We start from the raw sequence: 12349 nt of genomic DNA on the forward strand, positions 1-12349 counted from the left end.
ACTGAGATGAGCTCTTAGGCAGAAGCTCTTCCCTGTGAGGGTGCTGAGGCGCTGGCACAGGGTGCCCAGAGAAGCTGTGGCTGCCCCATCCCTGGCAGTGTTCAAGGCCAGGTTGGACACAGGGGCTTGGAGCAAGCTGCTCTAGTGGAAGGTGTCCCTGGCCGTGGCAGGGGTTGGAGCTGGAGGAGCTTTAAGGTCCCTTCCAACCCAACCCAGGCTGGGATTCTATGAAGAAAGTTATGGTTAGCCTGTCGGAGTTCACACTACCTGCTCAACTATAACAGAGCTAAACACTCATTGATCAGCTCTTAAAGGAGAGTTTAAAAATACAAGATGCCAAGCTTAAAAATACGCCTTTTTTTTGGGAAGTAAAAAAAAACAAAACTGAACCCCAAAGTCAGATTTTAAAGTGAATCTAAAAGACGACACTCTATCTTTAAGAAAAGTAAACCTTTGCAATGCACTGCATACAGAGTTTTCTAACCAGCAAGAGCCAGTGGGGTGGTGTAAACTGCAGTGTTTCCTGAAAGAGCTTCAATGGCTTTTGGTTTGGTTTCCACCCCGTAGGCAGAGACACTTGAAAGGCAGCACAGTGCCTTCACGCTGCAGAGCACAAGGTTAGTTCCTCTCCTGTGTCACTCAGGGAGAGCTCAGCGTGAGGCTGGTGTGGGCACAGTGGGCAGGGGCAGCTCCATGGAGGGGGTCTCAGTCACTTCAGCTGGACTTGGCTTCCGAAGCTCCAGTTTCTCAGTGAGCTGGTTGTAAAGCTCCTTCACAGCTTCCCCACTCTGTAGAATGAGAATTAGGAGGAACAAACAGAAGAGTTATACTTCATTCTTCATCAGGAAGTATAGTGATGGGACAAGGGGTGATGGGTTCAAACTGAAACAGGGGAAGTTCAGGTTAGATCTAAGGCAGAAGCTCTTCCCTGTGAGGGTGCTGAGGCGCTGGCACAGGGTGCCCAGAGAAGCTGCGGCTGCCCCATCCCTGGCAGTGTTCAAGGCCAGGCTGGACAGAGCCTTGGGTGACATCACCTAATGTGAGGCATCTGTGCCCATGGCAGGGGGTTGGAACTTGATGATCTTAAGGCCCTTTCCAACCTAAACCAGTCTATGATTCTAGTCACTATGAACTACAACACTAAGCATGCAATTACCCTGTGTGTTTTAACACAAAGCAACAGAGAAAGAGGAAGTTCCAAGCTAATTAACACAAATCTTGGTACAGTTGGAAAGCAGAGCACATGTTCCATTAAGCAATGTCTGGAAAGGAAGCTGCTTTCATTTGCTATTAATTTTCCCTTTCTCCTGCTTCCTTTCTTACCTGCTTGGTGGGTTCCAAAGCCTTCTGGAGAGACTCTAACTTGGCAGGTGCCACTTTGTGATGCAGATGAAGCAGCAGCCTTAGCACATGTCTGTGTACATTCTCCTTTCTGCAAAAAGCAATTTAAAGCAGAGGAGCTGATATCAACAAACACCATCTTGAGAACAACAGAGCTACAGCAACAGCACCAGAATAATTCACACCCCCACAGACTGTTGTAATTTTTCCAGACACCTGAGAACTGTAGCCTGTGTGCTACAGAGTACTAACTCTGCCTTAGACTTTCAAGGAATTCAGGTAATTCTTCAACAGGAGTGAACTGGAGCACCCATGAGGAAGGAGGGGGAAATACTGAGCACAGCACGTGGCAGCAGCTGGTCTCTGCTGGACAGGCCACATTGCACATGCAGGAGGATGTTTGTGTCTCAGTTTGTGTGGAAGGGGTGGCGGCAGCATGTGCTGCTGTGCCTGAACAGCAGCCCTGGTCACTTTGGGAAAGCCTCCTGGGGGTTGGAGCTGGGCTGCAGGTCTCCACCTGAACCACTGAATTAACAAACAGATTATCTGTATGCAAAGAGCTAAGCTGGCTCTTCATCTTCAGAGCTACTGAGAAACAGGATGGATACTGTCTTTTGCAACTGCAATTTAGGAATAATGAGTTACAGTTTAGGTAATAATTCATAAATCTGAATTAATCTGTGGGGCATCCACAGCTTCTCTGGGCAACCTGTGCCACTTCCCAGTTTTGCTGATAAAAACTCGGGCACAAAATATAAGCGTTTCCTTAAAGAAGAACAGCATTAGGGCAACATTCCCACTGTACGTGAAGAGTTTGCTGAACCAGAACTAAAGTTCAAAGCAGTACAACCTCTCTCAGGTATCCTGCAAACTCATTTCCCTCACTTTCCCCCAAGGAAAATCCAACTTACTTTGAGCTGGCAGTGAGAAAGAAGTTGTCAAAGAGACTGGTGCAGAACTCCTCAAGTGCAAATTCCTCACCCAGCAGCGTGAGGTTTCCAGTAAGCAGATGCAGAAAGATATCACCAAAGGCCAAGTCACTGAATGTTTCAACTGTATAACATGAAAAGGAAACAGACTGAGACACAGGTACCAAAACCTGGTTACAGAGCAGATGTTCCTGCTGAAAACTTTGCAGTGAGATTCCCTTTTCAAACATGTAGCCTAGGCAGGTGGCTTTGACCTTTCAGACATAAAAGATTAGGAACAGAGAGGTGAGAATACACAGAAAGCCATGTCTTCAGCAAGGCTGAAGTCTTGCTCCTGCCAATATCACAAAGTCCCCTGCTCCAGCATCCTCTGCTCATGGCCACATCCCTCTCCTACACTCCTCAGACCCCACAGGGAGCAGATGCAAACCACGCATGTAAATGAGCTGACAAATGATCTAAGGAACTACTGACCATCAGCCACTGCCCCTAAGTTCTCAGATCAGCAGAGAAGTATCCTAATTGCAGACAAAAAAAGACCAACCACCTCTGCAGGGCCTTACAACTAAGTCACTAGAAGAGCCAAAGGCAGGACATCATGTCTTTGATGCTGAAATCACTTTCACTCCAGGTTTGCTTGCCTCCTGGGTGTCCTGGCAAACAGCTACAGAAGACAAAAAACTTACAGAGACAAAAACTTACCTAGTGCTGGCAGGAGCCTAAGGAAAGCATTCTTGTTCCTCTGTTTAGTGATGTGAAGGACGTAATACAGCCCAATCTCACAAGCTATTCTGTTCTCCTGCAAGAATCTGTTATGGTAGAAGGAAAGTTTCTTAATGAATAAAGCTAAAATAAATTCTGTATTAAGAGGGCTTAAAATACCACACCAAGCACTTACAGCAGTGGCCAACCTCGGACCCACTGAAGAGCAGCTACTCAGTGACTGAGCACATGATGATCACTGTGTTCACTACCATGGTCCAGAAAAATCTACCATTCAACAAACACAGCACAGTCTTGCAATCAAACAGTTGGATTTGATTACCAGCATTTAGAATATTATTTATGATCAAAGTGCTCTTCAAAATGGGTTTCAGAAGCAGCCCAAATGCTCAAAAATTACATAAAACCCAATATTGTTTTGTTATAACAAAATCAGGTCAAATACCAGCACTGTCATAGCAGAGAATACAACCCTGAGGATACAACTCCAGATTCTGGCATGCTGGTAAGAGCTGTGCTGGAAATTAGTGCAAGATCTGAATACCAGAGAGCACAAAAAGGTTTTCTTTATCTTTTTGAGGCCCCTGGAGTGTCAGCTTATCAACAGAGCATGAGTGTGTGACAAAAATGCCAACTTCACAATTTACAACAGCCCTCTTCAGAACCAAGCACAGGCACTCATCCAGCTGCACCCAAGTATCACTCACTCCTTGTTCACTGCTTGGGAAGCTACACAAGCAGTGTATTTGGAAGCAGCAACACCAAATACTTCCATATTCAACCTGCCAAAAGAATGGTTACTACAAGAAATATTACTTTATGTAGATTTTACTTGAGGAACATAATGGAAACCTGTTCTGCTAAAGGAGAAGTTCAGGTCTGATTAACTGGCACTAAATCTTACCCCAAGGAAGTCTTCATTTTACCACAAAGAGTATCTTCCCCTGTCTGTTGGCTGGCTCCTTGCTGCTCTGCTTTGGTAGCAACACTCTATGTAACAACACAAAATCAGTAAGGCAGGTTACATACTTGGTGAAAGCTTCAGGGATGGTGCTGGGGTAGGGAGTTGGTCCCTTCTCCTCTGAGGGCAGTTTCTGATCTACGTTGAACATCTGGTCGTCCACCACAAAGGACATCAGCATAGGCAAGAACCTGGTGATCAACTCAACTTCCTTGGAGGGATGGAAGAAGAGAGGGAAAAGAACAATGCTTTCATCAGTCACCTCATGCCACCTAATGGTCCCAGAGTGCTGTAACAGACAGTGAGGCACTCGCATGAGCCCCATCCTACACTTGGGAAAACAAGCTTCCACTTTCCAGTTCTAGTCAAAATTCTTAAGCAATTCATTTCCACATGTTCCACTGGTAATTTGGAAAACTACTTCACCTCATCTGTAGAAATACTCCTGCTCAACTCCTTTCTCTTGACAATTACTTAGCATTTCTTCTGTGAGACCTTTCCCAATGCTGCTGCAAGCACTGCATGTTAAGGATGATACCAACTGCTTTTATCAACAATAACAAATCATTTTGTCCATTCCCTAAGCTGACAGGGATCAGTGCACAGCTAGAAGAGCAACAATAAAGAGCAGCTCCTCACACAAGGCGGATCAGCCTGTGTTGTATGATATTCACAGAATGGGAAGTTACAGCTTGTGACAATAACAGATAAAACAGATTTTAAATACAGATTCAGAGATTCCCTTCAGGAAAAGCTTCACAGTTCCTTTCTAAGAGATTCATGAGAGCCCCTCTGCAAGTCAAATCAGTCACACTCAGTGTTACAATCTCAGGATGAATGCACACCCTGTGGTAAATTTAAACATGCAGTCAACCTGTAATATATATTTTGGAGCCTTCAAATGCCCCCCTAGGTAGATATTTGCTGCTTTATAGTACAGAACAGAAACAGCAAGTTTCTCTTGAGAAACAGCCCTGGTGCGCAGTTTCCTGTCACCAGCTGAACATACCAGCTCCCAAACTACATCAGAGCTGCCCTTTGGAAAAGTATTTCCAAAGCAGGAAAGACTGTAGCTAAATGTGGCAGTACAAAACATTGCTATAAGACAGCTGGAAGGGAACAACTTCTTCATCTCAATGAAAAGCTGTTACACTGCTTCCAGTTTCAGACCAGCCTCTGAAATCCCTCTTTGCTTATCCAAGATGTGTTTTACAAATGCATCAGTTGTGTAGTGATGCATCCAGGAATAACGTTCTGTACGCAGTTGTGTTGCCAGGATCAATGAGCACCCAGTGCAGAACCTAACATAGGTACAGTCTGATTTAAAACAGCAGGGCCAGGCATTCATGTAAAGAAAAAAGCAAGTAAATTAAGCTAAATTAAGCGGGTAAGTAAGCTTACAGTGTGCCTGCTTAAGCTGCTGCTGTGACCACTTACATGCTTTGTCTAAGGAAGCTGTGATGGGAGGTATGTTAAATCAGGGATGCAATAAAATAATGATCAACTCTAAATTTGTTTCATTAAATGTGTTAAATTCTACACATCAAAATGACTCACCATTTTTGGTTCCTTGAAGACTTGACTGTCAATCATGTCCCAGGCCCCCTGGCCCAAAGACAGCATCCTGAGGAGCAGCAGCATATCTGGGCTTTCCTTGGATTTTTAAGGGGAGCACAAAAACAGCTGTTTTGATCTTCCACAACTTGCACATACAGATATTGACTTGGAAGTGGTGCTTTACATTCAAAGCTCTCCAAGACTGCTAAGGGCATTCAGTTCTCCCATTTATTGACAACTGATTCCTCAAATGGGACTCAAATAACAGACACACCTGATGGTTTGTGGGTTTTAGTAATATTTGAGAATGCACCAAGAAGTATGGAGCCAATCTGACCTTATTTTTAAAGGTGTAAAGCCAAATCAGTACACTGAAATATAACGGGTGACAAGACAAATCATGTCATCTCAGCAGAAGTAAGGAGGAGAAAGTATAAGGAGGACAATGGGGTTTTGGTTATATTGTGCCCTGAAACCAAGACAATTTTCAATCTTACACTGGAAGTTATTCAAACCAACAATCAAATTTAACTCAGGGATAAACCCACCAAATGCCTTACACTGTTTAGACACCTGTAAGGTTACATTCCTTTCGCTATTAGCTTAATTTAAGCACCTCCTGCAGTGACTGCTTGCAGGAAGTGTATTATACCACAGCCAACAGACCAGAACAGTGTAAACTAATCCTCTGTATTTACCATGGTGGGGACAAAAGGCTGCTGCTATTAGGCAAACTGATGGAAGGACAAAGCAGGAAGGCACCTATTCTATGTGTGCATAGCTGTTAGGATAGAATGAGCTCTGCAAAGAATTCATAGTCATTTCAGAGAGCTCCAAAACGCCTGTCTCCAAACAGCGCTCCTGCAGAGCTCTGTGATACATGCTGCAGATGGAGAGGGAGCATCTTGTTTCCCTTATCTCAGTTTACACGTGCATTTGAGAACTTAAATGTACTTCTACAGCACCAGTCCTGTGTTTACGGATGCTATTCAGTTAAAACTACAGTTCAGATTAGGAACACAAGCTGCAACACTCACCCTGGGTAAGGTGTCCTGCCCAACCAGGTCTTGCACGTGCCTTATGGTACTCAAGGCTAAGGTGTTAACGGCAAAGGGATCACACAGGATCATTGATAAGTCCCTGAGAAGAAGTAAAAATCAACTATGTGTCATACAAAACAAAGACCCCAACCATACAGTTCCAGACCCAGCTTCCTGAACATGTGTTTCACTAAATGAAGATATCTGAGCCCACTCTTTGTTGCCATCCTGTCAACTATCAGATATTACATCAAAGTAGTGTACGTGTGTGCGTGTGCATGTAGGTAGACAAAGGGCAAGTACTGTAACAATACCCTTACTATGATAACGTAAAACCTGAGGTTCTCTCTTTTGTTACCTACAGCTATCCACCTGATGAACCTTCTCCTGCCTTGTAAAAACACCATTAATGTTACTTCTTCAAATTGAATGTTATCTGAAAACAATTACTACAAGTCTTCTGCACTGAAATCACACAGAGCTCCCACAGTCAGTTACCACAGGCCACAGGGGAGACTCAAAGAGTGGTAATTTAATACAAGGTGTGTTGCCACAATGTGCTTGGCTATGCCCTAGTGCATTAATGCTTGTGGATGTACTGGATGTGACTGCACAGAAGAGCAACTGGCTGTCAGTGAGGTCTGGGGAAGAATTAGCAACTGCAATACCTGCCAGATGCTGTGACTGACAGGCTACTTATTCAATTTCCCAATAAACAGCCCAAGCACCGTACCCCAACACTTGTTCTTGTCCTTTCTTCACCCCATCCAGAAATCCCTGCAATTCCCGAGCTCTCTTGTTGTCTACAAACTTCTCCCGAATGCAAGCATCAAGGCACCAGGTGAACTGTCAGAGAAACAGAGAAAGCTTTATGAAGCACAGCCTCTCATGAAACCAGCAGTAAGATACACCATGTCAGACAAATCTGGCTCAGAACGACTGGGACCACCAACACAGGAGGGATGTGGAGGGAGGAGGCCATGGAGATGCTGCGAGGGCTGGAGCAGCTCTGCTCCGGAGCCAGGCTGAGAGAGCTGGGCTGGTTCAGCCTGGAAGTGAAGGCTCCTTAAGGGGAGACCTTAGAGCCGCTCCAGTGCCTAAAGAGGCTCCAGGAAACCTGGAAAGGGGCTTTGGACAAGAGCCTGCAGGGACAGGCCAAGGGGAATGGCTTTAACCTGCCAGAGGGGAGACTGAGATGAGCTCTTAGGCAGAAGCTCTTCCCTGGGAGGGTCCTGAGGCGCTGGCACAGGGTGCTGAGAGAAGCTGTGGCTGCCCCATCCCTGGCAGTGTTCAAGGCCAGGTTGGACACAGGGGCTTGGAGCAAGCTGCTCTAGTGGAAGGTGTCCCTGCCCGTGGCAGGGGTTGGAGCTGGATGGGCTTTAAGGTCCCTTCCAACACAAACCAGTCTGGGATTCTATGACCTCCAAATATGTGGCATTAATACACTTTAATAATACACTTAGGTACAGTACCAAGCTGGTCACAAATACTGGAGGTCAGAAATACAAACCCCAAAAAGAGGACAAAGCAATGTCAAGAAAAGCATTCCCTGGCAATCAAGGAGCAGGCATGTATAAAATACACCACTGCCCAGGCCAATGGGTCAATGTGGATTTACACAAGCAGGAGACCAAGAAAGAAGCAGCAGCACTTAGCAAAAACAGCAAGGATATTTTAGCTACTGCAATACCACTCCCACCTTCTAAGTAGGGGATATTAACAGTGGAGGTGCTTCTGCTTTATAGCTGTACTATCAAAATGGAAAAAGACAGTCAAACATCCTATTTGACTCAAAATCAAGGGCTTTTTCTCCCCTTTCAGAAAACAATATGTATTTTACAGTGAAACAGAAAACAATAGATACATTACAGTATTTTCCCACAACAATTCAGCAAGAACAACTTGTTGAATTTGCTGCAATGCTTTCAGCAGGCTCCCTGCCTTGCAGCAGTAACTGCATGTTGCAGTGGCAAAATGAGGTTGATAAAAATGATCTGTAGCTTGAATAAGAACTTTCCTTTTCTAGCCAGTCACTGCCTGCATACTGATTTTGGGAGTCTTGATCAGAAGACATTAAAAAGAATGCGGTAACATTTATTGTCACTCTAGGATATAATCTCTATAAGCAGAATACACATAAAACAGCAATTTTACTCGAGAGAAAAGGCCTTGTTCTAGATCAGAGTGATGTTAACTATGGACAAAGACTGTAACAAGATCCTGGTGTGACATTAACACAGCTGTTACCTCCTAACATTTTAATATTTTCTTATACTTCAAGATCCAAAGTATGTATTGTTACACACAAGTTTAGCAACAGATGGAGTGTATCACACCCAGCACAGCAGGGAAGGAAGCAAGATCTGATTAAGAACCTGGATCTGGCTAATGTTTTTGATCACTTTTTGCAGCATCTCCATAGGTCAGATTAGGCTTTGTTCTTACCACTCCACAAGTACCATAAACTTGAATGATTTATGGGTTATGAAATGAAAGCAAGCTGCTGGTTAACCAACATGAGATTTTCACCTAAGTTCCAAGGAATTTAAGATGACTTTTGCATTCAAGGTCTGAGCTCTCTTCACAGAGAGGAGTCACCTTCTCTCTGGGCAGCAGGTACAGGTGAAACAAAATTCTCCAGTAATGCTCTCATGTGTCCCACATGATTAATACCTTATGACAGGGGTCAACAGTGCAGATTTCACTGATTTCCAGGTCGTGCAGTGACATGAGGAGCTCTGCCCGTAGTGTGCAGTAATGAATATTCCTTGTGCGGAGGAACAGGGTTCTCAGAAACTGCAACACCATGTCATAGAGCTTCACGTTCTTCCCTATCATCTGGGTCAGCTTCTGAACCACCTAAACAAAGCAGAAAAAATGTGCACTCATTACCAAGAGATGCTGTTATTTCACACACACACAATGTGACTTCTTTCTTTTATCTGATTTATTGAGACTGAACCATCTGCACTGAGAGGAGCTCCTGGAAAGGAACTATTTATACCAAGATTTCCAAGAGCATTTGTTCAAGATATGTTCACCAAATCTTTCATAGCCATAATGAAATAGAAAATGCCCAGAAAAGGTTCTCTTGCCAAAGGAAATTGAAGCATTTGTAGAATAAGGTGCTCAGCTATGTGAAAGAAGCAGTACCTGTTATTGATGAGTCACAGAAACAGCTGATTGCTTCTCTGAGTGGATCCAACTCACTCTCTTGGAAAATTACTCACTGGTTTTATTTGCTAGAGTTTCCATAGCAATTATTGAGCTGAATCAGGGTGACAAGCACTAGAGCTACAGGTACAGAGGAGCAGCCCCTGCCCTTCCTGTGGCTGAGTGTTGGATCAGCTCAGACACCTCCTGTAATGCCATTCAAACAGCAACCTCTCTGAATGCCTTCGCTTCAATTTGCCATGTCCCTTTCCATTTGTGCAAAATAAATGAATAACTAAAGTTTTTGCTGGTCTACATCCTCAAGAAAAGCAATTTAATATACTCAAACTGATTTGATAGAGAACCTCAGCCTTTAAAACAGCTGAGATGTATTAAAGCAACACTAAGCAACAAAGGAAATTTGGCCTTGCCTTTTTTTTTTTAAAGCACATAAACAGCTCAGAACATTAATGAGTTATTGCTCAGCACTGAGTAACTACAGTTACATCAAGAGATGTAGGAAGAATCAGCTTGGTACTTCTGGCAAATACTTTTTCTCCTTAAACAGCTTCAGTAACGAAGCTGAGTGGGTGAAATGGACACCGTTATTTGCTGAGGTGGACTGCAAGCTGGTGAATTCCACTAACAAGCCTGTTGACAGGGGTTACCTTGTCCTTACCTCTCCCTGACGCCTTGTTTTGGGAGATGGACTGAAGAAATTGTGCAAGACAGAAATGTCACTGCTGAAGAGAACGTTCTCCTTCTCCAGGATGTATTGCTTCAGCAGTGGAGAAACCTCATCACCAAACAGAGCCTGGTTGTCCTGCCAAATCTGGCGCTTCACCTCCACTGCACATGCTTTATACAAGTCCTTATCAGCCATTACCAACTTCAGCTTCTTTTCGGGGACCTGAAATCAACAGAGCAGTTACCAAGTGCAGAGCAGCTCACCTGCCTGACTGTGCAAGGAGTAAGGAACTGACTGCAGAGGACATCTAAACCATAATCTGGTAATCTGCACAAGAATGCAATTTAACACCAGGCAGCATGAGACTCATCTTTTGCCTCACCTACCCTTGTAAAAGCCAGTCCTCAGACACTTAACTTTTTCAACAACAAAATGACACCCCAAGCTTTTCTTTACTTCTTTCAGAGGACAAAAGACTTCCTTTAAACCACTGATGCTGAGATCTGGGACGATGTTCCAGTAACTTACAAAAGTTCCAGTAGCAGTTTTGAAGCCATTACCGTAAGTACAATACGATGCTCTTAGTAAGGCTACTCTGAGATTTCATTCACAGATCTGAATGTCACTCCTCTAATTGTGGTCTTCAAACCTCATTTTCCAGTTGTCTTTACATCAGCTGTGGAAACCTTCACCTGTAAGTGAACTTGACAACGTTTAGGAAGCTGCCTATATTGAATAAAGCTGGGAAATAGCCTCATCTAACTATGAAAATGTAAAATGCTTTTTGAATTACTCTATTACCAGATAATGTAGTAAACCTTCAGCCAGCTCCTAACACTTGCATTTGGCTGCAGATGGAGCACATAGCCCATCCAACAGCACAGCTAAGAGAAACTGCACAACAGAGATGGCTTTACCTTGGGCAAGTGCTTCATGACACACATGACCACAGGCTGGATGGAAGGCATCTTGACCAGGGAAAAGCTCTTCTCTAGGAGATCTTCCAGCTTTTTGTATCTGAAAACACAGAAGCGCAAGAGACTAAGTACCACATAACAGTTAAGCATCAAAGCGGCTCATCCCAAAGCCACCAGAACTTGACCCCTGAAGAACCCAGCCCTTGCAGAAGTCACTCATCCACTCTAACTCGTGTTCACGCAGACCTCCCAGCTCACTCCAAGCAAACAAGCACGCCTTAACAAACCTCTCCTCGACCTTCCCTTCCAAGGCGATGGCAGAGACCCTCTCCAGCAGCTTCTCCCTCAGCTCATCGAAAACCGACTGGTGGAACTCCAGCCGGGGGGTGCCGTGCAGGTCCAGGAAGGGCAGCGCCGACTGCAGCGAGGGCAGCAGCACCCCATTCTCTGTCTGCCAACACAAACACCATGCGAAAGGACAAACCCCACAGAGCAGAGCCCTCCTCGGGCCCTCCCGCTCTCCCACCACCCCGCAGCGCCGGCCCCGCCGCTCGGGCACCTTGTCCCACCGCACCTGGAACTGCTCGATGGCCTTCAGCGGCTCCGTGCAGTTGGTGAGCGTCTCCTTCAGGTCCTCGCCGTTGGCCACCCCCAGCTCCTGCAGCCCCGCGTACATGGCGGCGCTGCATCAGTCTGATCCACTGCAGAAACACCCTTGGCATATTCCCACCACATCTAGTGGCAAACTAATAGTGGCAACTAATATCTAGTCAAATCTAATGGATTTAGAGCCTCCCACACCCCCAAACCATTCTAAGGTTGGGCTGCTGTTGACAGACCCCTGTAAACCTGGATATCCAAGCAGAACAGATGCTCTCCACTATTCCCAGCCATGAGCTGCTGCAATGCCCTTCAGTCCCATGTTTCCCCTATGTCCCAGATGTCAAAGCAGCCCCTGCATGGATTAAAGGGCATGGGGGTGGGTTCTATGGGAGCAAAGCAGGACTGGCCAGACCACAGCAGCATCTGGCAGCTCCTCA

The 12349-nt window shown here is 45.1% G+C and overlaps 1 protein-coding gene across 1 annotated transcript; it reads right to left on the minus strand.

The window, feature by feature from the left end:
• Positions 1–387: 387 nt before the first annotated feature.
• Positions 388–11985, minus strand: LOC134174899 (negative elongation factor B). Its single transcript, XM_062640233.1, has 13 exons — positions 11884–11985; positions 11597–11760; positions 11310–11409; positions 10384–10614; positions 9225–9410; positions 7285–7397; positions 6549–6651; positions 5512–5607; positions 4023–4165; positions 2973–3079; positions 2253–2394; positions 1324–1432; positions 388–788 (listed from the first exon to the last, which is right to left on the minus strand). Exons 1-13 carry the CDS (start codon positions 11983–11985, stop codon positions 651–653), a joined length of 1734 nt encoding a protein of 577 aa, XP_062496217.1. The 3' UTR covers positions 388–650.
• Positions 11986–12349: the final 364 nt, after the last annotated feature.

The sequence above is a fragment of the Pezoporus occidentalis genome, unplaced genomic scaffold (assembly GCF_034315485.1).
Source record: "Pezoporus occidentalis ecotype Australia unplaced genomic scaffold, CSIRO_AGI_Poc_V1 ctg64, whole genome shotgun sequence".
NCBI lineage: Eukaryota > Metazoa > Chordata > Aves > Psittaciformes > Psittacidae > Pezoporus > Pezoporus occidentalis.